We start from the raw sequence: 23,141 nt of genomic DNA on the forward strand, positions 1-23,141 counted from the left end.
TTCTCATCTTCCTCTTCCTCACCCTGAGAATCTGATTCACAATCCTCTTGTACTTCAGTTTCCCCTTCTGAAGGAAATTCAAAATATTTAGAGCAGGGATGTCAAACATCTGGGCCGGGGGCTGAATCAGGCCCCTGGAGGGCTCCTATCAGGCCCCCAAGCAACTGGCTGTCATCTGCTTCCTCTCGTTTCCTTCTGCATAACAGCTTGCTTTGCAAGACTTGCTCAATCGCACAGGAGTGACAGAGCAAAACCTCTATTGTTTCCATTGGCTGAGGCTCCTCCCTTAGGGAAGAAGGGGGGGAGGAAGAGCTTGCTTCGCCAGGTGATCACAATTGCACAGCAGAACTACTGAGCTAAGCCTTTTATTGGCTGAGGCTCCTCCCCCTCGTGGTCCCCTGGGGAAGGAAGGAAAGAGCCAGAGCCTGGATCCCATGGGAGAAATACAAAGAAAGCACCTTTAAAACCAGTGACTACTGCTGTTTTAAGCATGTTTTAAGTTAAAAAACACACACGCTTTAGTCGTGTTTGTCTGTGTCCTTTACAAAGTTTATATCCCTGCTATCTAATCTTAAACAGGTGCATGGCCCAGCCCATCAAGGTCTCATTTATGTCAGATTCGGCCCTCATAACAAATGAGTTTGACGCTCCTGATTTAGAGGAACAAGGAAAAGACTGTTCCTTTCCATCTATACCTGTTATAATGATACTTCTCTTTCCCTTCCTCCTCTCCATAACTCCTACAACTGTACAATGCTTAAAGGGAGGCCTCAGCATCGTTCCGTAACAGATCCCAGTTTTTAGGATTGAGAGGGAAGGGGAAACGTCTCTCTGTTCCCTTTCATGCACCATGAATGCCACTCCCAGTTCTGACCCACTCGCCGCAAGCCTCACCTTCAGACTGCAATGCCTCCTTGCTGCCGTTTTCTGCCCCACCAAGCAGTGGCTCAGAGAAACTGCTGGAAGGGGAAAAGATACCTCAAACGCAGGCTTTTGATAGGCATCCCACAAAGTCACAGAATCATAGAGTTGGAAGGTACCTCCAGGGTGATCTAGTCTAACCCCCAGCACAATGCAGGGAATTCACAAATACCTCCCCCCCACACACCCCCAGCGTCCCCTGCTCCATGCCCAGAAGATGGCAAAAACCTCCAGGATCCCTGGCCAAAGTGGCCTGGAGAAAAATTACCGCCTGACCCCAAAGTGGTGACTGGCATCTCCCTGGGCGTGTCAGAAAGGGCCACGAGAACGATGCAGCCTTTCCTGACCTCCCTCTCGTGATCTGCCTAATTTACAGAGTCAGCATTGCTGTCAAATGGCCATCTAGCCTCTGTTTAAAAACCTCCAAGGAAGGAGAGCCCACCCCCTCCTGAGGAAGCCTGTTCCACTGAGGAATCGCTCTAACGGTCAGGAAGTTCTTCCTAATGTTGAGCCAGAAACTCTTCTGATTTAATCTCAACATGTTGGTTCTGGTCCAACCTTCTGAGGCAGGGGTGGCCAAACCTGCTTAATGTAAGAGCCACATAGAATAAATTTCAGATGTCAGAGCCACAAGGAAGGAAGGAAAATAGATGGGGAGGGGGAGGGAGATAGAGAGGTGGAAAGAAAACAGCTTTAACTTTAAATGCATTCTCCAAACCGCAGGCTGGCTTGGTTTGGAGAGGTGATTTAAAGAGAGAAATGTCTTCTCCGAGCCAGCCAATGGGGCAGTGTGGGCTTTGAGAGCCACACAGTATGTGTGAAAAAGCCACATGTGGCTCCCGAGCCACAGTTTGGCCACCCCCGTTCTGAGGCAACAGAAAACAACTCTGCGTCATCCTCTGTATGACAGCCCTTTAAGTACCCGGGAATCCCTAACACTGCAAGAGCCAGCACCACAGTCCTTTCTCTACAGAGATGAGATTCATCTTTCATTTCCTGATCTCTTTGATCTATACAGCCAATCAAAGCTCCGATGGCCAATCATAATATAATAATAATAATAATTTTTTATTTCTATCCCGCCCTCCCCACCGGAGCAGGCTCAGGGCGGCTCACAACATAAAACACACATTACATCAGTCATAATTATAAAACACGGTTAAAACAATTACAAAGTATTAAAATTCACATAACAGTATGGCGTTATAAACAAGTTTCAATAAATTTCAGAAGTAAAAACATTTCAAGAATAAAAGCATTTCTAGCAGCATATCTAGTTTTGTCACAAGTTTTTTCACTAATTTTTTCGCTAGTTGAAGGCCATCTTGAAAAGGTGGGTCTTACAGGCCCTACGGAATCCCTCTAAACATCGTATGGCCCTCACCTCCTCAGGGAGTTGGTTCCACAGTAGTGGAGCAGTAATAGAGAAGGCCCGGTCCCGGGTGGCTTTCAGTCTGGCCTCCCTTGGCCCAGGGATATTCAGCTGGTTTTTCCCAGATGACCTCAGTGCCCTCTGGGGCTCATATGGGGAGAGACGGTCCCTTAGGTAGGTAGGTCCTCGGCCATATAGGGCTTTAAAGGTAATAACCAGCACCTTGTAGCGAACTCGGTATGCCACTGGCAACCAGTGCAGTCTGCGCAGCCCCGGCTGTATGTGCTCCCACCTTGGGAGCCCCAGCAACAGCCTAGCCGCCGCGTTCTGCACCAGCTGCAGCCGCCGAATTCGGCACAAGGGCAGCCCCATGTAGAGGGCGTTGCAGTAGTCCAGTCTCGAGGTGACCGTAGCATGGATCACTGTTGCTAGGTCACGGCGCTCTAGGAAGGGGGCCAACTGCTTCGCCCGACAAAGATGAAAGAACGCGGACTTGGCAGCGGCTGCTATCTGTGCCTCCATTGATAATGAAGGCTCCAGAAGAACCCCCAGGCTCTTGACCCTGTGTGCCGCTTTAAGCTGCACACCGTCAAGGACTGGCAAGGGGATTTCCCCTCCCAAGGCACCGCGACCCAAGCACAGGACCTCTGTCTTCGTTGGATTCAACTTCAGCCCACTCAGTCTGAGCCAGCCTGCCACGGCTTGCAATGCTAGGTCCAGGCTTTCTGGGACGGAGCCAGGCCGGCCATCCATTAGCAGATCGAGTTGGGTGTCATCAGCATATTGATGGCACCCAAGTCCAAACCTCCGGGCAATCTGGGCAAGGGGGCGCATATAGATGTTAAATAACATCGGGGAGAGAACTGCCCCTTGTGGGACCCCACATACTAGTGGGTGCCTCTGGGACCGTTCCCCCCCAATGGCCACCCTTTGTCCCCGTCCTTCGAGGAAGGAGGAAAGCCACTGTAAGGCCAATCCCCCAATCCCCGTGTCGGCGAGCCGGCGGGCCAGTAACTGATGATCAACCGTATCAAATGCGGCCGACAGATCTAACAATATCAGCACCGCCACGCCGCCTCGATCCAGATCAGAAGTCCTGCAGAGCAAAAGCCCCAGTTGGCCCCTCCTGCTTTCTAAAAATGCTTGGTGGGCACCAAGAGAAGCGTCAGGCGGGCACCGTAGCACCCACAGGGACCACCACACCAGGAAACCCTTTCCTACTTACTAGTGTGGTGAAGTCCGGTTCGGCACTGAAAGCCGTGGCTTCAGGCGGTTCGAAGCAGGCAGCTTCAGGCACCCGGCTGTGTCGCTGATCAGGCTGCACCAGCTGGAATGGAACAGAGGAAGGGATCGGATCACTCCTGAAGTCAAGGAAGGTGATTCCAAAAGAACCAGCACCGAAGGCTGCCTGGACGTTTCGAACCTGGAACTCTACCTCTGGCAGGGGTGGAATTCTAGCAGGAGCTCCTTTGCGTATTAGGCCACACACCCCTGATGTAGCCAATCCACCAAGAGTTTACAAAAAAGAGCCTTGTAAGCTCTTGGAGGATTGGCTACATCGGGGGGGGGGGGGTGGCCTAATATGCAAAAGGAGCTCCTGCTAGAATTGCACCCCTGACCTCTGGTGAAGAAAAAGCCATCTGAAGCAAGCTCTGCTGGGGTGGTGGAAACTGCTGCCAAGTCACCGTTGACGGATGGCGACCGCTTAGCGTTTCCAAGGCAAGACACGTTCAGAGGTGGATCTCCATTGCCTGTCCCTGCATCACCACCCTGGACTTCCTTGGAGGTTACCCATCCAAGAACTAGCCAGTGACTAATGCTGCTGAGCCTGTGAGATCTAATGAGATTGGGCTAGCCTAGGCCAGCCAGGTCAGGGTGAGTTCTATTACCATTCCAAATACTCTTCAAGGAAAAAGAAAGGAAAGGTCCCCTGTGCAAGCACCAGTCGTTTTCGACTTTGGGGTGGTTGCCTTCACAACATTTTCACGGCAGACTTTTTACGGGGTGGTTTGCCCTTGCCTTCCCCAGTCATCTACACTTTCCCCTCAGCAAGCTGGGGACTCATTTTACCGACCTCGGAAGGATGGAAGGCTGAGTCAACCTCAAGCCGGCTACCTGAAAACCCAGCCAATGCCGGGGATCTCAGGTCGTGAGCAGAGCTTAGGACTGCTGTACTGCAGCTTTAACAGTCTTCAAACTGAGTTACAAACAGGCCTCATTTTGGGCAGGAGCTCACAGGAGCCGAGCTCCAGAGCGTCTAAATTTTATTGTGCTCTTTTCTTTCGTAACCCCCCCTCCCCCCCAAAAAAAACCTTGCTTCTAGGCTCCATTGTTCAAACCCCCCTTGTGAGAATTTTGCTGAACTCTTAAGATTGGACAAATTTTCTAATATTTTTCCCACACGCACACACAAAAAATGGGGAAATAACCAAAACAGATAAAGCAGACAGATGGGAATCTTCCTCAGACCACTGTGGCCACAGAGGAGAAAGCCATTTTAAAAATACAATGGGAGTAAGGTGTTATTATGATAACTATAATTCAAGAAGCATTTTACGGAAGATGCTGAGCTGATATGAGAGCTCCGTGGTGCCGAGTGGTAAAGCTGCAGTCTTAAACTCTGCTCACGACCTGAGTTCGATCCCCGGCGGAAGCTGGGCTTTCAGGTTGCCGGCTCAAGGTTGACCCAGCCTTCTGGTACTTGCTATCAGCTGCTAGGACATTGTATGCGCAGCTTTGGAAGCAAGAAAAAATACCAGAGAAATGGGACTGGACTATGAAAGTTTTATCGTGGCGTGAAATGGACAAACTAACTAGAACGCTAAGAGACTATGATTTAGAGATATTCAAAAAGGAGTGGAAGAAATTTAAAGGATATATGGAGAAAGAGTGGAATGTAAAAAGACATTGGACAATTTTTTAGCATTAATGGGAGAAAAAAATATATATATATATTGAACTTTGATCAGTTAGTAGTACCTTTAGTATTGAACTTGAATCTATAACTTCAGGGAAGTCAACATTGGAGGGAGGGGGGATTGAAATGCCATATGGGTTAGTACTGAAAATTTATAATTAAGATTTGTAACCATATGTTATCAATAAATTGTTAAAACACAAAGGTTGACTCAGCCTTCCATCCTTCCGAGGTTGGTAAAATGAGTACCCGGATTGCTGGGGGGGAAGCATAGATGACTGGGAACGCCAAGGGCAAACCACCCCGTAAAAAAGTCTGCCGTGAAAACGTCATGATGCGACAACACCCCAGAGTCGGAAACAACTGGTGCTTGCACGGGGGACTACATTTACCTTTCCTGAGCTGATATAATTTAGTACACCTTTGGGTGATGTCAGGGGTATGTGGCATATGCTAATGGGTTGTGCTAATGAGCTCCAGCACCTCTTTTTTTACTAAATGACCCCTGAAAGACATCTTTCCCTTTGTTTTGTCAGAGGATGCTTAATTCAAATTTCAGTCCAATTCACCTATGCATACCTATGCATATTCTGGTGACACAAATCCATTTGGGTCCCGCCCCCCACCCCGTAGTCAACTTTCACCTTTCCACCCGTTCCCAAGGCTACAGGTTTGCAACCCCGTGCCCTCAGTTGCTTACTTTTTCCTTTCGGATACTGTCTGTGCCACCAGCTCGTAGATTTGTGCCCCGTTCTCCCAGCTGAAGATCACGTAGAAGGCCTTGCGGTCTAAAAGGGAACAAAGGAGGAGGTCCAGAGAAGTCACCAAGTGCTCAACTGAGCATTCCTTTCATAAAAACATTCTAGCCCGGGGGTGGCCAAACTTGCTTATTGTAAAGAGCCACATAGAATAAACGTCAGATGTTTGAGAGCTGCGAGACGAGAATGGCAAACGTTTGAGAGCTGCAGGTAGCTTGGGAGGAAGGAAAATAAGATGGGGAGGGAGGGAGAGGGGGAAAGAAAGCAACTAACTTTAAATTTATTCTCCAAGCTGCTGGCTGGCTTGGCTAGGAGAAGTGATTTAGAGAGCCAAATGCCTTCTCCAAGCCAGCCAATGAGGTGGTGGGGGCTTGGAGAGCCACACAATATTTGTGAAAGAGCCACAGTTTTGCCACCCCTGTTCTATCCCATCTGAGCTGCAGAACACGGGTATAATTCCCATCCAATAACTCCCAGACCCTAGACTTGTTATAATTAGAAATACGCTTTCTTTGCTTCAGTTCCATGGAAGCACAGACCACCTTCCCCATGGCAGCATTAGGCTGGAACCCAGCTTTTTGAGAATCTGAGCTTTGATTAAGGAACAAGCAAGTTTCTAGCCCTTAAGGACAACACAGAGACTCTAAAACAGGAGGGGGCCAACGGTACTTCTCCAGATGTTTTTTTGCCTACAACTCCCATCAGCCCCAGCCATTGGCTCTAAAAGATGGACTGAAATCTCAGAAGCTGGAGAGAGATGGCCAAACAAGGTTGGCCTGCAGTTAGCTGGTGTAGTACCAGCAGCCCGCCTAGCTTGTGGATGCTCCTCAAAAACTCAGTACACAGAACAAATTAGTTTAGTTTTAGTTTAGTTTATTTACGATTTATATCCCACCCTTCCCACCAAGGTGGCTCAGGGCGGCTCACAGCACATAAAATCTAACATAAAAATATTAAGTTTAAACATTTTACACAGTTAAAAACATTAAAAACATTAAAACATAACAGAAATCTAATAGAACTACACTCAGTTTCCTATGCCGGCTAGTTATAAGCCAGCCGGAAGAGGGTTGTCTTACAGGCCCTGCGGAACTGAGCAAGGTCCCGCAGGGCCCTCACCTCCTCCGGCAGCTGGTTCCACCAGGAAGGGGCCATTACAGAGAAAGCCCTGTCCCTGGTAGATTTCAGGCGGGCTTCCTTTGGCCCGGGGACAACAAGAAGATTTTGGGTTCTCGATCTCAGTACTCTCTGGGGAACATGTGGGGAGAGACGGTCCTTCAAGTAGGCAGGTCCCAGGCCATATAGGGCTTTAAAGGTAATGACCAGCACCTTGTACCGAAATTGTATACAAAAGCATCCAATTTGCATTTTGTGACCCAGCTGCAGAATTCAGCTTTTCTGGCCGCAGCATTTGGATTGTCCAAATATAGAACGGCATGTGAGGGAAAACTCTTTCAAGTCGCATGACAAATATCCTGCAGCAATCATTACCTAAATTCTGCAACTGACTGGAATAATTCCCCATCACAGGGCTAAGCGCTTGTAATGGAATTTTAGACAAGACTGAGAAGGCAGGCGCTGGCATTTCTTTGCTTAACGACTACGAGGTTCGAGGCCCAGCCCCTGGATCTCTTCAGCTTTCTCGTGTTTCTTCAATGCTTCTTTTTTTCCTCTGCAGCCACAGGCTCTCAGGAACTGAGTCAGGCTGTTGACTCATCTAGGCCAACATCAGCAGAGCGAGGTTTCGGGCAAGTGTTTTCCACAGCCCTGCCGCAGGGATTTTCTACATGCAAAGCGCAAGCTCTGCCCACCACCACCAATATTCCCTCTAACCCAGGGGTGTCAAACATGCAGCCTATGGGCCAGATCCGGCCCACAGAGGACTCCAATCAGGCCCTTCAGCAACTGGCTGTTGTTTGCTTCATTCTCCCTCGCCTGCTGTGTTCGGTTGCCATTTTGTGTTTCTCCTCAGCGATCTGCCGGCTAGCAAAGCAGCCTCTCTTGACTCTTTCCCTCTCCCCCTCCAAAAGGAGAAGGAGAGAGGAGGAACCTCAGCCAATAAAAGAGCCTGGCTCTATAGCTCTGCCTGGTGATTGAGTTTGCCAGGCTCAATTAATCACCCTGCAGAGCTACTGAGCCAACCCTCTCTCCTTCCTTGCTGAGGCTCCTCCCTCCCCTTGTCCCCTGGGGGAAGGAAGGAAAGAACTCCAGCTTCCTTTGCCCTGTCCTCATCATCGGGAGAAATACAAAGAGCACTTTTAAGACTAGCGGTTCTAGGAAAAAAGCCTGCAGGAAAAAATCTTGAAATAACAATATAAAAATAACAAAACGGTCACTTTTTTGTTGCATATGAATCCTAAAATAACAACAAAATACTATTAATGGTTATCCACAATTATAAAAATCTAGAAAAATCTCCATATTTTTCCATGTGAGTTTTTTCCCCATGGGCTTTTTTCCAGTTACCGTCAGCCAGAGGCTAAAAAAACCATGCACTAGCTCACACTAACTCAGCTTAGAGGGAACACTGGCCACCACACTTCTCTTTAAAAAGTGTGCTTCTACGTCAGTTTTCTCGGGACTGATTCACCAGTCCCACGCAACAGGCCTTGCCCACCCCACCCATCCGGTCTCCCGCACCCACCTGTGGCCACTTCGCGGGTCATGGCCGAATTGAGCTTGATGATGGGGCTGAGCATCTGCTTCCCGTCCGGGGTCGGGGTGATGTTGCGGCTGTGGCACTTCAGCACCAGGCGCTCTTCTTGCTTCTGCAGAAGGACCAGGATGTCATCCAGAAGGAGAACGTGGACATCTGGGAAAAGGCCAGGGAGGAGAGGGAGCGGAAGGGGGAAGAAGAGGCGGAGAAGGAAAAGGTCAGCTTGAGGAGAAGCACGCTTCCCCACCTCCTTGCTCATCCCTAACCCGCTAGACAGCGCCAAGTTCAGTGATAGTCTCTGGATCCCAGAGCCAGGAGGTCTCTTTGCCCTGTTGCTGGACCTCCAGAGAAACTGGTTGGCCACCATGTGAGACAGGATGCTGGCCTGGAGGGACCCTCATTGGTCTGATTCAGCAGGGCTCTTGTTAGGTTCTGGTGAAGGCCTCAGCCTCTCTGCCCTGTGGTTGGCCCTCCAGAGGAACTGGATGACCACTCTGTGAGACAGGATGCTGGACTAGATGGACCACTGGTCTGATCCAGCAGGGCTTTTCTGATGTTCTTATGAAGGCCTCGGTCTCTCTGTCCTGTAGTTGGCCCGAGTGAGACAGGATGCTGGACTCGATGGACCACTGCTCTGATCCAGCAGGGCTCTGCTGATGTTCTTATGAAGACCTCAGTCTCTCTGCCCTGCTGTTGACCCTCTAGAGGAACTGGTTGACCACTCTGTGAAACAGGATGCTGGACTAGATGGACCACTGGTCTGATCCAGCAGGGCTTTTCTGATGTTCTTATGAAGGCCTCGGTCTCTCTGTCCTGTAGTTGGCCCGAGTGAGACAGGATGCTGGACTCGATGGACCACTGGTCTGACACAGCAGGGCTCTTATGACCTTCTGAAGACCTTTATGCCATTGTTGGTTGTCCAGAGGAACTGGTTGGTTGCAGTTTGATACGGGATGAACCACTGGTCTAATCCAGCAGGGCCTTTCCAAGGTTCTAATGAAGGTCTCAGCCTCTGTGCCTTGTGGTTGGCCCTCCAGAGGAACTGGCCAGCCGCTGTGTGAGACAGGATGCTGGACTAGGTGGACCATTGGTCTGATCCAGCAGGGCCCTTCTGATGTTCTTAAGAGATGAAATCCCCACTGAACCTTCCCTAGAAGCTCTTTGAAATCCCATCCACTGTTCACAAATATGGCCAGCCCCAACACAAATGATGCCTGGGCTCCACTGTTCCAGAGCACTTACTAAATTGAACCCCAAAGAAAACCTTTGCCTCAACTCAGGAGGGCCCAATGCCAGGAGAAGTGAAAAATGGCAAATGTGAGTCCTGAGCCCTCCTTTAGAGGCAGAGGAAGTCTGCACATCACTTGCCCAGGGCACATGAAGGCCTATATCTGTCACAGTAGGAATGGATGTGATTATCCCACAGCTAAAAATAGGTTCTTTCTTTTTATGCTGAAGTCTCTTATTCTTATCCAAGGCTTTCCCCCCTGATGTTGCCTCCTTAGCACTGGGATTCAGAGGAGACACCCTGAGTCCCCATGGTGAGTAGCCATTGCTAGACCTCTCCTTCATGAATCCGTCAACCCCCCCTTTTAAAGCTCTTCGCTCACCTACTGATTTATCCCTGGTCACACGCCAAGTCAGTGGTCCCTCATACACAAGCTTCCTGCTGGTGATGTCCGTGTTCTGTGGGAAAAGAGAGAAACTCCCGTCTTTTCATTCGTTCATGCACAGTTGCCAAGAAGTCAACTGTATATACGCATATATACTGTTATAAATTGTGAAATAAAGTACAATAGAACTGAAAACAAAGTGTGAATTATTTTCAGTATATATGAACTGTGTGGTCAAAATTACAAAAGCAGACGTTACCCAAAAATACAATATAACATCAAAGAATCTAATCCAGAATACAAATTAGCATCAAAGAATCTAATCCAGAATACAAATCCGCCACATATGGTAGAAGTAGATGATATTGGATTTATATCCCGCCCTCCACTCCGAAGAGTCTCAGAGCGGCTCACAATCTCCTTTACCTTCCTCCCCCACAAGAGACACCCTGTGAAGCGGGTGGGACTAGAGAGGGCTCTCACAGCAGCTGCCCTTTCAAGGACAACCTCTACCAGAGCTATGGCTGACCCAAGGCCATTCCAGCAGGTGCAAGTGAAGGAGTGGGGAATCAAACCCAGTTCTCCCAGATAAGAGTCCGCACACTTAACCACTACACCAAACTGGCTCTCCAAACTGGTAGAAAGTGGTCCCTCATACACAAGCTTTCTGTTGGTGATGTCCGTGTTCTGTGGGAAAAGAGAGAAACTCCCGTCTTTTCATTCGTTCATGCACAGTTGCCAAGAGGTCTAATCCAGAATACAAATTAACTTCAAAGAATCTAATCTGGGACAAAATACAAGTTAACAATGAAAATTCTTCATTCCTCCAAGAATCAGGTGAGTCCCAATTATGTCAAGAAGAATCAATATGTCTTGAAAGACAAGACTCAAGAAGAATCACAGGAGAAAACCCAGGTTATGGCAATCTCAATTCATATGTCTTCTTCAGTTAACTAACTGGATTTTTTTATGTGCATGTGAAGACAAAGTATTCACAATGAAAGCCAATGTAGAACAAGAGCCAAATTCCAAGGATGCAAGCAAAATATTCTTACTCATGGGCACCATTCAATCTATAGAAGAGGGGTGGCCAAACTGTGGCTCAGGAGCCATGTGTAACTCTTTCACACATATTGTGTGGCTCCTGGAGGTTCAGTAGGAACTTAATACAGGTTTACTCTCAAATAAATGTGTTTAGAATTGGGACCTTAGTCAGTCTCTGAGCACTGACCCATAGGTAAGCAATTTTTTGCTGCATGGGAAGCGGGGAAGGAGGGGAAAATAGGCAGGCTTCCAAGGTTTTCTCCTGCATCACACAGGTCACCTGGAGACCTAAGGGGTGGAAAGAGTGCAAGAGCCAAGGGAGCCTCTGGAAAGAGGGATGGTACTAAAGAGGGCAGTGCAGGGTTCCTCTTAGCTCTTCTAGGAGATGTATGTACTAACCTTGGTGTTAAGGCAAAGAGAGATGAATAATGATGCAAACTGTGGTCAGTGATTTATATGATACATGTGTATTTCCTTCTCGCACTGGTGCCAAAGAATAATTCCCTAACCTTTCTCTATGCTGGTCTTATGGGGACTGTTATTCCCAGCTTTTGTTTTTAAAAAAGTCTAGCCTGGTCGTGTTGTAAAGTGCATATATATGTGTTTTATCTTCCTGCGCAAAGAAAGTATTAAAAGTTTTAATAAAGATGTGTATAATATTTGTTCATATCATGCAGCTATCAAACATCCAACATTTACTCTGTGCGGATCTTATGTTAAGCAAGTTTGGCCACCCCTACTATAGAACATGAGTCATTCAAAGGTTGTTTCAGTTGATGGTCAACATTACATGTGAGGTAGCAGAGATAAAAGTGGGAGTCCGGGAGAAGCTGGTACCCACCGGAGTTTCCCACACCTAGCTTCAAATCAAAGATCTCTGTTCCATTCAAGTCTGCCCCCCAGACTTCATCAGAAAACTATAAACATTTAATAGCCAAGTCACTTAGAATAACCTCAGAGCTACATCTGGTATTTGCCATCTCTTTTGTGGCATTTCTAACAGGCAGAAACTCAAAACGGAACAGCCTGTCTCTGTGCAGATAAACACAGCACTGAGAAATGGGGCACCTGCTGAATTTCTGCCTGTCATGAAAGGTTGGAGACCTAGATGGGAAAACAGGCAGCCATTTTGTTGGTAAAGTTTGGCATGGACAGTCAGAAACTCCTCTCCCACTCGAGAAGTGATCTTCGGTTAATAGCGACTGCCCCAGTGACTGATGGGATGAGAAAAAATAATAGTAGTACCAAACTCACCCGAAATTCGCTGAGCAGTGGATCGGTGCTTTGCTTCAGATTGGAGAGATCCAAGCGGCGCTGGTAGTCTTTGAGTTTCTGAGAAGGGTGGAGAAGAAAGCAAAAGGAGAGTGAATGAGTTAGCATTCAAAGGAACAACCAGGACTAAAACGAAAAGGAGGGATGACTCTCCAGTTTGTGCAATCGTAAAAGCCAGATTAGTACAAGCTGAGCATTAGAAATCCACAGAAACACACACCCAAACTAAGGAGGGAGGGGAGGAGGAAAAAGAGGAGGAGGGAGAGAAGGAAGAGGAAGAAGAAGAGGAGGAGGAGGAATAAGGAAGGAAGAAGACAGGAAGGAAGATGAGGAAGAAGGAGAATAAGGAAGAGAGGAAGGAGAAGACAGGAAGGAAGATGAGGAAGAAGAAGAATAAGGAAGGAAGAAAAGGAGAAGAAGAGGGAGAAGAAGAGGAAGAGGAGGGAGGAAGGAAGGTGAGGAAGAAGGAGAATAAGGAAAGAAGGAAGGAGAAGACAGGAAGGAAGATGAGGAAGAAGGAGAGGGAAAAGAGGGAGAAGAAGAAGAGGAGGAAGGAAGGAAGATGAGGAAGAAGGAAGGAAGATGAGGAAGAAGAATAAGGAAGAAAGAGAAGGAAGAAAGAGAAGGAGGAAAAGGAGGAGGAGGAGAGGGAGAAGAGGAAGAAATTGGGATTTGTGGAGAAGTCGGGAATCAAACTGCTCTTAACCACCACACCAAACTGGCTCTCTATGGTTCATCAAATGTCGATTATGAGCAAAATCATGTCACCTGTCGGGATAAGAGAAGGCCAACTAAGGAATGGAAGCGATACAGAAAACAGGAAATGATTTATCACAGAATGGAACAAGAACTATGCCAAGGCAGAGGGGCTAATTCTCTCTCTTATAAAATGGCTTAACTTGGATCGATACAGTTAGTCTGTGCTTCTCAGTCAGTGGCGGCTACAGAGGTTGCAGCATAATGTATATTATAGGTGTTGCACTGGGTTTTCAAAAAAATAGGGACAGCTACCCCGACAGAAGCCAACGGAAAGAGGAGGGGCTCTCACCAGCAAATTCTCCATCTCACGCACAGCCTGGTTGACGTGGTTCAGGATTTGTCGACAGCATTCGGCTGCCTTCTGCACCTTCTTCTGCTCCGTCTCCTCTTCTGCAAAGGGGATTCAGACAAATGAGAATGCTGCACCTCTAAATAGAAGCCCCGATTGGTCTCCTGACTAGGGTTCGGCTCCAGCGACTGTGTGAGATCCAGGCAAGAGAGCTCCCGTTCTCTTTCCCCTTCCAGATACACAGCAAACATGCACTCTCTATGGAATTCCTAGAGTGTCATGCAGCATTGTGATGTCACTTCCGGATTTTCACCAGAAATGACATCACAGTATTTTCCCAGGGTCCCACCTGTAAAAAGCTCTGGGGGGCTGCCAGTAATGGGCCAGCAACCCTACTGAAGAGGCTAAATCAATCCTTTGGGCCTCCAGCTCCCTATTCCTAGACAGTTTATTGCTTGTCCACACTAAGACGTCTACTGAAAGGTTTTCTGTTGGTTCCTTCCCTTGGACTGTCTCTTTAGAGCTTTGTCCACTGATAAATACCTGGACAGGTCCCAAACTTTACCCAAGAAGTTGCTCTTTTTTTGCCCTTCCTATTTTGCCCACCCCTACCAAAGTCCCACCTTGCTTTTCACCTGCTAACAGCCCCGTAGATAGAAAATTTGGGGTGGAGAGGCCAGGGAGCTAAAAAATCTGGTGGGGAGGTCACAGGGCTTGGCTGCTTCTTCCCTCCAGCAGCCAGCCCGCCCAGCCCCAGCTCTCTCTCGCACTTTCTCTCTGGCTGTTGCTCTCTCGTTTTCCCCTGTCGCTGTTCCACTTTCTGTCTAGCTGCCGCTCTCTCACTGTCCCCCCTCTTGCTGCCACTCTCACTGTCCCTCTCTCTCTCTGCCACTCTCCCCATCAGTCACTATCCCGCTTTCTCTCTCACTGTCCCCCTCTCTTGCTGCCACTCTCCCCATCAGTCGCTCTCCCGCTTTCTCTCTCACTGTCCCCCTCTCTTGCTGCCACTCTCACTATCCCCCTCTCTTTCGCTGCCACTCTCCCCATCAGTCACTCTCCCACTTTCTCTCTCACTGTCTCCCTCTCTTTCGCTGCCACTCTCCCCATCAGTCGCTCTCCCGCTTTCTCTCTCACTGTCCCCCTCTCTTGTTGCCACTCTCACTATCCCCCTCTCTTTCGCTGCCACTCTCCCCATCAGTCGCTCTCCCGCTTTCTCTCTCACTGTCCCCCTCTCTTGCTGCCACTCTCACTATCCCCCTCTCTTTCGCTGCCACTCTCCCCATCAGTCACTCTCCCACTTTCTCTCTCACTGTCCCCCTCTCTTTCGCTGCCACTCTCCCCATCAGTCGCTCTCCCGCTTTCTCTCTCACTGTCCCCCTCTCTTTCGCTGCCACTCTCCCCATCAGTCACTCTCCCACTTTCTCTCTCACTGTCCCCCTCTCTTTCGCTGCCACTCTCCCCATCAGTCGCTCTCCCGCTTTCTCTCTCACTGTCCCCCTCTCTTGCTGCCACTCTCACTATCCCCCTCTCTTTCGCTGCCACTCTCCCCATCAGTCGCTCTCCCACTTTCTCTCTCACTGTCCCCCTCTCTTGCTGCCACTCTCACTGTCCCCCTCTTTCGCTGCCACTCTCCCCATCAGTCGCTCTCCCGCTTTCTCTCTCACTGTCCCCCTCTCTTTCGCTGCCACTCTCCCCATCAGTCGCTCTCCCGCTTTCTCTCTCACTGTCCCCCTCTCTTGCTGCCACTCTCACTATCCCCCTCTCTTTCGCTGCCACTCTCCCCATCAGTCGCTCTCCCGCTTTCTCTCTCACTGTCCCCCTCTCTTGCTGCCACTCTCACTATCCCCCTCTCTTTCGCTGCCACTCTCCCCATCAGTCACTCTCCCACTTTCTCTCTCACTGTCCCCCTCTCTTTCGCTGCCACTCTCCCCATCAGTCGCTCTCTCCGCTTTCTCTCTCACTGTCCCCCTCTCTTTCGCTGCCACTCTCCCCATCAGTCACTCTCCCACTTTCTCTCTCACTGTCCCCCTCTCTTTCGCTGCCACTCTCCCCATCAGTCGCTCTCCCGCTTTCTCTCTCACTGTCCCCCTCTCTTGCTGCCACTCTCACTATCCCCCTCTCTTTCGCTGCCACTCTCCCCATCAGTCGCTCTCCCACTTTCTCTCTCACTGTCCCCCTCTCTTGCTGCCACTCTCACTATCCCCCTCTCTTTCGCTGCCACTCTCCCCATCAGTCACTCTCCCACTTTCTCTCTCACTGTCCCCCTCTCTTTCGCTGCCACTCTCCCCATCAGTCGCTCTCCCGCTTTCTCTCTCACTGTCCCCCTCTCTTGCTGCCACTCTCACTATCCCCCTCTCTTTCGCTGCCACTCTCCCCATCAGTCACTCTCCCACTTTCTCTCTCACTGTCCCCCTCTCTTTCGCTGCCACTCTCCCCATCAGTCGCTCTCCCGCTTTCTCTCTCACTGTCCCCCTCTCTTTCGCTGCCACTCTCCCCATCAGTCACTCTCCCACTTTCTCTCTCACTGTCCCCCTCTCTTTCGCTGCCACTCTCCCCATCAGTCGCTCTCCCGCTTTCTCTCTCACTGTCCCCCTCTCTTGCTGCCACTCTCACTATCCCCCTCTCTTTCGCTGCCACTCTCCCCATCAGTCGCTCTCCCACTTTCTCTCTCACTGTCCCCCTCTCTTGCTGCCACTCTCACTGTCCCCCTCTTTCGCTGCCACTCTCCCCATCAGTCGCTCTCCCACTTTCTCTCTCACTGTCCCCCTCTCTTTCGCTGCCACTCTCCCCATCAGTCGCTCTCCCGCTTTCTCTCTCACTGTCCCCCTCTCTTGCTGCCACTCTCACTGTCCCCCTCTTTCGCTGCCACTCTCCCCATCAGTCACTCTCCCACTTTCTCTCTCACTGTCCCCCTCTCTTTCGCTGCCACTCTCCCCATCAGTCGCTCTCCCGCTTTCTCTCTCACTGTCCCCCTCTCTTGCTGCCACTCTCACTGTCCCCCTCTCTTTCGCTGCCACTCTCCCCATCAGTCGCTCTCCCGCTTTCTCTCTCACTGTCCCCCTCTCTTGCTGCCACTCTCACTATCCCCCTCTCTTTCGCTGCCACTCTCCCCATCAGTCGCTCTCCCGCTTTCTCTCTCACTGTCCCCCTCTCTTGCTGCCACTCTCACTGTCCCCCTCTCTTTCGCTGCCACTCTCCCCATCAGTCACTCTCCCACTTTCTCTCTCACTGTCCCCCTCTCTTTCGCTGCCACTCTCCCCATCAGTCGCTCTCCCGCTTTCTCTCTCACTGTCCCCCTCTCTTGCTGCCACTCTCACTATCCCCCTCTCTTTCGCTGCCACTCTCCCCATCAGTCGCTCTCCCACTTTCTCTCTCACTGTCCCCCTCTCTTGCTGCCACTCTCACTGTCCCCCTCTTTCGCTGCCACTCTCCCCATCAGTCGCTCTCCCACTTTCTCTCTCACTGTCCCCCTCTCTTGCTGCCACTCTCACTGTCCCCCTCTTTCGCTGCCACTCTCCCCATCAGTCGCTCTCCCACTTTCTCTCTCACTGTCCCCCTCTCTTGCTGCCACTCTCACTATCCCCCTCTCTTTCGCTGCCACTCTCCCCATCAGTCGCTCTCCCCGCTTTCTCTCTCACTGTCCCCCTCTCTTGCTGCCACTCTCACTATCCCCCTCTCTTTCGCTGCCACTCTCCCCATCAGTCGCTCTCCCGCTTTCTCTCTCACTGTCCCCCTCTCTTGCTGCCACTCTCACTGTCCCCCTCTTTCGCTGCCACTCTCCCCATCAGTCGCTCTCCCACTTTCTCTCTCACTGTCCCCCTCTCTTGCTGCCACTCTCACTATCCCCCTCTCTTTCGCTGCCACTCTCCCCATCAGTCACTCTCCCACTTTCTCTCTCACTGTCCCCCTCTCTTGCTGCCACTCTCACTGTCCCCCTCTTTCGCTGCCACTCTCCCCATCAGTCGCTCTCCCACTTTCTCTCTCACTGTCCCCCTCTCTTGCTGCCACTCTCACTGTCCCCCTCTTTCGCTGCCACTCTCCCCATCAGTCGCTCTCCCACTTTCTCTCTCACTGTCCCCCTCTCTTGCTGCCACTCTCACTATCCCCCTCTCTTTCGCTGCCACTCTCCCCATCAGTCGCTCTCCCGCTTTCTCTCTCACTGTCCCCCTCTCTTGCTGCCACTCTCACTATCCCCCTCTCTTTCGCTGCCACTCTCCCCATCAGTCGCTCTCCCGCTTTCTCTCTCACTGTCCCCCTCTCTTGCTGCCACTCTCACTGTCCCCCTCTTTCGCTGCCACTCTCCCCATCAGTCGCTCTCCCGCTTTCTCTCTCACTGTCCCCCTCTCTTGCTGCCACTCTCACTGTCCCCCTCTTTCGCTGCCACTCTCCCCATCAGTCGCTCTCCCGCTTTCTCTCTCGCTGCCGCTCTCTCACTGTCCCCCCTCTTGCTGCCACTCTCTCCGTCACTGTCGTTCTCCCCCTCTCTCGCTGCCGCTCTCTGTCCCCCCTGTCTCTTGCTGCCATTCTATCTATCTCTTGATGCCACTCACTGTCCCCCCTCTCTCTCACTGCCGCTCTCCCCATCACTGTCGCTCTCCCGCTTTCTCTCTCACTGTCCCTCCCTCTCTCTTGCTGCCATTCTATCTCTTGATGCCGCTCTCACTGTCCCCCCTTTTGCTGCCGCTCTCCCCATCACTGTCACTCTCCCCCCCTCTCTCTCGCTGCCGCTCTCTCACTGCCCCCCCTCTCTAGCTGCCATTCTATCTCTTGCTGCCACTCTCACTGTCCCCCCCTCTTGCTGCCACTCACCCCCTCGCTGTTGCTCTCACACTTTTGCTCTCTCCCCCCTCACTATCACACACTCCCTCCCTCCCTCCCTGGCCCTTTCTTTCTCTCTCTCTCACTGCTGCCGCTCTCCCGTTCTCATGCTGTCTCTCTTGCTTTTGCTGTCACTCTCTCGTCTTGCAATCTCTGTCTCTCTCACTGCTCTCTCATGTGTTCTCTGTCTCCCTCCCTTTTCCACAGGTCCTGGAGGCCCTCCAATGGAGGGACCCTACATAGGGAAGGTGGGGAGGCTAACAGAGCGGCTTAGCCCCCCAGGCCCTCCCCCCCATAGCTACGTGCCTGCCCACTAACCCCCTTTCAGTTCAGGGCAACTCCCTACCCACTCACCAGTGCATTTGGCAATGTTGTGAAGCAACAGAGGATATTTGGTAAGTCTCTGCATCTCAATGGGGATGATGTCCTTCAGTTGCAGCCGCCTGCACCGGGGCTGACTTTCTGCCTCCTGCAGGGGAGAGGTGGAAATCCCATGAGATTAAGGTGGGAAAAGCAGAAATCCCAGGTAGTTCAGGTGAGGAGGAAGTATTATGGGAAGCAGCTCAGAGCGACCCAATTCTTCTGGACTTCACACTTAAGAAGCCCTTCTTTATCTCCCTCCATCCCAGATATTCCCCCTGGACAGTGTTCCCTCTAAGTTGAGTTCGTGTGAGCTAGCTCACAGATGTTTAGCCTCCAGCTCACACATTTTTGTCTTAGCTCAGGAAAGATGGCCCCAGAGCACACTAATTTATGCAGCAGCTCACAACTTTAATACCAGTAGCTCACAAAGCAGAATTTTTGCTCACAAGACTCTGCAGCTTACAGGGAACATTGCCCCTGGAATATCTGTTTTGCTTTCTTTACAAACAGCACATCACTGACTAGGGCTTTTTTTGTAGCAGGAATACCTTTGCATATTGGGCCACACCGATGTTCCCTCTAAGCTGCAGAGTCTTGTGAGCAAAAATTCTACTTTTGTGAGCGACTGGAATTGAAGTTGTGAGCTATTGCATAAATTATTGTGCTCTGGGGCAATGTTCCCTCTAAGCTGCAGAGTCCTGTGAGCAAAAATTCTACTTTGTGAGCTACTGGCACTGAAGTTGTGAGTGACTGCATAAATTAGTGTGCTCCGGGGTCATCCTCCCTGAGCTACATCAGGGGTGTGTGGCCCAGTGATCCCTCTAAGCTGAGTTAGCGTGAGCTAGCACACAGATTTTTAGCTTTCAGCTAACACATTTTTGTCTTAGCTCAGGGAGGATGACCCCAGAGCAAGCTAATTTATGCAGCAGCTCACAACTTTAATACCAGCAGCTCACAAAGTAGAACTTTTGCGCACAAGACTTTGCAGCTTACAGGGAACATTGCCCCTGGAATATCTGTTTTTCTTTCTTTACAAACAGCATATCACCGACTAGGGCTTTTTCTGTAGCAGGAACACCTTTGCATATTGGGCCACACACTCTAAGCTGCAGAGTCTTGTGAGCAAAAATTCTACTTTTGTGACCGACTGGCATTAAAAGTTGTCAGCTATTGCATAAATTATTGTGCTCTGGGCCCACAATGTTCCCTTTAAGCTGCAGAATCTTGTGAGCAAAAATTCTACTTTGTGAGCTACTGCCATTAAAGTTGTGAGCGACTGCATAAATTAGTGTGCTCTGGGGTCATCCTCCCTGAGCTAAGACAAAAATGTGAGCTGAAAGCTAAAAATCTGTGAGCCAGCTCACACTAACTCAGCTTAGAGGGATCACTGGGCCACACACCCCTGATGTAGCCAATCAATCAAGAGCTTATAGGGCTCTTCTTACAGGGCCTACTGTAAGCTCCAGGAGGATTGGCTACAACAGGGGAGTGTGGCCTAATATGCAAAGGAGCTCCTGCTACAAAAAAAGCCCTAAGTAGTGCAATAATGCTGCTTGCCCCTGAAGTGGAAAGTTAAAAAGGTCTGAATTCCGTATTGCAGACATGGAAAAAGCTTAATGGAAAAGATGCAGACGGTGTGTGTTTTAACCAACTTGTTCTGCTTCTGCAGCCCGGGGTCAGTCTGAAAAAAAGAATCCAACCCACTGACAACAGAAGAATTCCTCATGCCTTTGCAAACTAAACCAGGGGCTAGGAACTTGTGTTTCCAAAAAAAATTTAAAGACGGAATTCGGAGGGTGCCGAATTCTGCAGCCGGGACTGAATTTCACCTCCAACTGTGATACAGCCGAACCCCAGGCCTGATTTAGTTGCCGCTGACAGATACCTGGATGAACTGGTTGAATCGGGGCTCCTTCTTCTGCTTGGCTTTCAGCTGCTCCAGGGCAAAAGACTGGCGGCTGCAGAAGCGGGCCGAGATCTTCTGGAACCAGCTCCCTTCGGACCCATCAAACTGAGGGGGGGGGGGAAGGGGCACACAGAAAGATCCATCACACTTTTGCTCTGCGGCCTCCACAATAACATGACCTCCTCCATCTATCATTGCTGTATGCCCACAGCTTCCTGGGCTGGTAATGGACGAAAGAGCCGTTTCGTTGCAGCTGACATATGCTGACCCCGAAGGGTTTTCATGACAAGAGAGGTTCGGAGGTGGTTTCTCATTCCCTGCCTCTGCACAGCAATCCTGGTCTTCCCGGGGCGGGGGGGGGGGAGGTCTCCCATCCAGATACTGACCAGGGCCTACCCTGCTTAGCTTCTGGGATCGGATGAGATCAGGGTTACCTGGGCCATCAGGGCAGAGACACTCAGAGGTGGTTTGCTATTGCCTGCCTCTGCATAGCAACCCTGGGCTTCCTGGGTGGTCTCCCGCCCAAGCACTAACTAGGGCCAACCCTGCTGAGCTTCCAAGAGGTGATAAGATCAGACTAGCCTGGCCCATCCAGGTCAAGGCAGAGATGGACAGAGGTGGTTTGCCATTGCCTGCCTCTGCATAGCAACCATGAGCTTCCTTGGTGGTCTCCCATCCAAGGTTTAACCGGGGCGTCCCTGCTTAGCTTCTGAGATTCCACAAGACTAGGCTAGCCTGGGCCTTCTAAGTCACAGCAGAGTTGGACAGAGGGGGTTTGCCATTGCCTGCCTCTGCACAGCAACCCTGGGCTTCCTTGGTGGTCTCCCATCCAAGGTTTAACCGGGGCCATCCCTGCTTAGCTTCTGAGACTCCACAAGACTAGGCTAGCCTGGGCCATCTAAGTCAGGGCAGAGATGGACAGAGGTGGCTTGCCATTGCCTGCCTCTGCGTAGCAACCCTGGACCTCCCTGGTGGTCTCCCACCCAAGCATTAACTAGGGCCAACCCTGCTGAGCTTCCAGGATTTGACAAGATCGGGCTAGCCCGGCCCATCCAGGTCAAGGCAAGAGATGAACAGAGGTGGGGTTGCCATTACCTGCCTCTGTACAGCAACCCTAGACTTCCTGGGTGACCAGAGCTAACCCTGCTTAGTACTGAAGAGCTGGTGAGGTCAGGCTAGCCTGGGCCATCCAAGTTCTTAGCTACTCAAGAGTAAAAGCACCAGGCCCGTTCACACGTGCAGCTGTGAAGTTATTAATGGGCATCACCAAGTGAGGACTGGAACGCACTTGAATGAAATCAAGCACACTTTATACAGACCTTTCACACTACCTTAAGCAGCATGGTGTGGTGGTTAACAGTGTTGGAGGAGGAACTGGGAGCCCCAGGTTTGAAATCCCTGTTCTCCTTTGGAAGGCCAGTTACACTCTCTCGGCCTAACCTACCTCACTGGGCTGTTGTAAGGATTCAACACAGGAGTGAAGCCCTGACCTGGATAGCCCAGGCAAGCCTGATCTCGTCAGATCTCAGAAACTAAGCAGGGCTGACGCTGGCAAATACTTGGATGGGAGACCTCCAAGGAATACCAGGGCTGGGACGCAGAGGCAGGCAATAGCGAGCCACCTCTCTGAAGATCCTCCAGGCTCCCAATAGGGGTCACGTCGCCAGAGGTCGCCACGACTTCCAGGTGCATACACACACACAAACATGAACACACTCACACATGCTCATATAAATTTTAAAACAGCAAAAAAATAGAGAGAAATACCACGTGAACTGCTTTAGGACGCTATTAGGGAGAAACGCAGGATGTAGATGCAGTAAATAAAAGAAATTTTATTTGTAATTCACCCGTTCAGCTGTAAGAGACCAAGCAGGAAAATATCAAGTCTTCAGACTGTAAGGCAGGGTGGGCTGTAAGGGAGCAGGGTCTCTTCTGCTGTGGCCTCTGGACTACCCCTCCCTGCTCTCTGATCCATGCTCTAACCCCTTCTCCTTGCTGTTCCCCCCCAAATAAAGAGTGCACGCTTCTTACCCGAGCCAGCAGGGTGTCCCCAATCTCCGCAATCAGAGAGTTGTTTTCCTCCCGGAGTTTCTTCAGTCTTTCTAGAAACAGCTCTGAGGACAGACAGACACAGGGAGAAAGCTAAAACCGCAAGCAGATGGCCACCCTGAGGCCCCGCCATACAGAGTGCAGATACAGCTCAAAGAACGGGAAAGGCTGAAGGCACTGGATGCATTTGGGGTTGTCAGCTGCCTGGAGAAAAATGGAATGCTATTTATGTCCTCAAAAGCTCCCACCTCCCATTTTCACATAGGACATTTGTCTCCAGATCTGTTGGCAACCCTAGATACACTAACAGGCCCTAGCTCTGGTTTGGGAAATTCCTAGAGATACTGGGGGCAGAGCTTGGGGAAGGGTTTGGGGAAGGGAGGGTGTTGGACTGGATGAGC

The 23,141-nt window shown here is 50.5% G+C and overlaps 1 protein-coding gene across 1 annotated transcript in view; it reads right to left on the reverse strand.

Annotated features, from left to right (window-relative positions):
- ARHGEF1 (Rho guanine nucleotide exchange factor 1) overlaps window positions 1-23,141 on the reverse strand; it is a 90,703-nt gene that overhangs the window by 9,363 nt on the left and 58,199 nt on the right. Inside the window, exons 18-27 of the mRNA XM_060258676.1 lie at window positions 22,723-22,805; window positions 20,668-20,793; window positions 18,774-18,888; window positions 13,602-13,702; window positions 12,536-12,613; window positions 10,235-10,310; window positions 8,613-8,780; window positions 5,911-5,998; window positions 3,519-3,620; window positions 895-956 (exon numbers count right to left, since the gene is read on the reverse strand). Coding sequence (XP_060114659.1) covers window positions 895-956; window positions 3,519-3,620; window positions 5,911-5,998; window positions 8,613-8,780; window positions 10,235-10,310; window positions 12,536-12,613; window positions 13,602-13,702; window positions 18,774-18,888; window positions 20,668-20,793; window positions 22,723-22,805 — 999 coding nt within the window. The remainder of the gene's footprint in view (window positions 1-894; window positions 957-3,518; window positions 3,621-5,910; window positions 5,999-8,612; window positions 8,781-10,234; window positions 10,311-12,535; window positions 12,614-13,601; window positions 13,703-18,773; window positions 18,889-20,667; window positions 20,794-22,722; window positions 22,806-23,141) is intronic.

The sequence above is a fragment of the Heteronotia binoei genome, chromosome 17 (assembly GCF_032191835.1).
Source record: "Heteronotia binoei isolate CCM8104 ecotype False Entrance Well chromosome 17, APGP_CSIRO_Hbin_v1, whole genome shotgun sequence".
Lineage (NCBI taxonomy): Eukaryota > Metazoa > Chordata > Lepidosauria > Squamata > Gekkonidae > Heteronotia > Heteronotia binoei.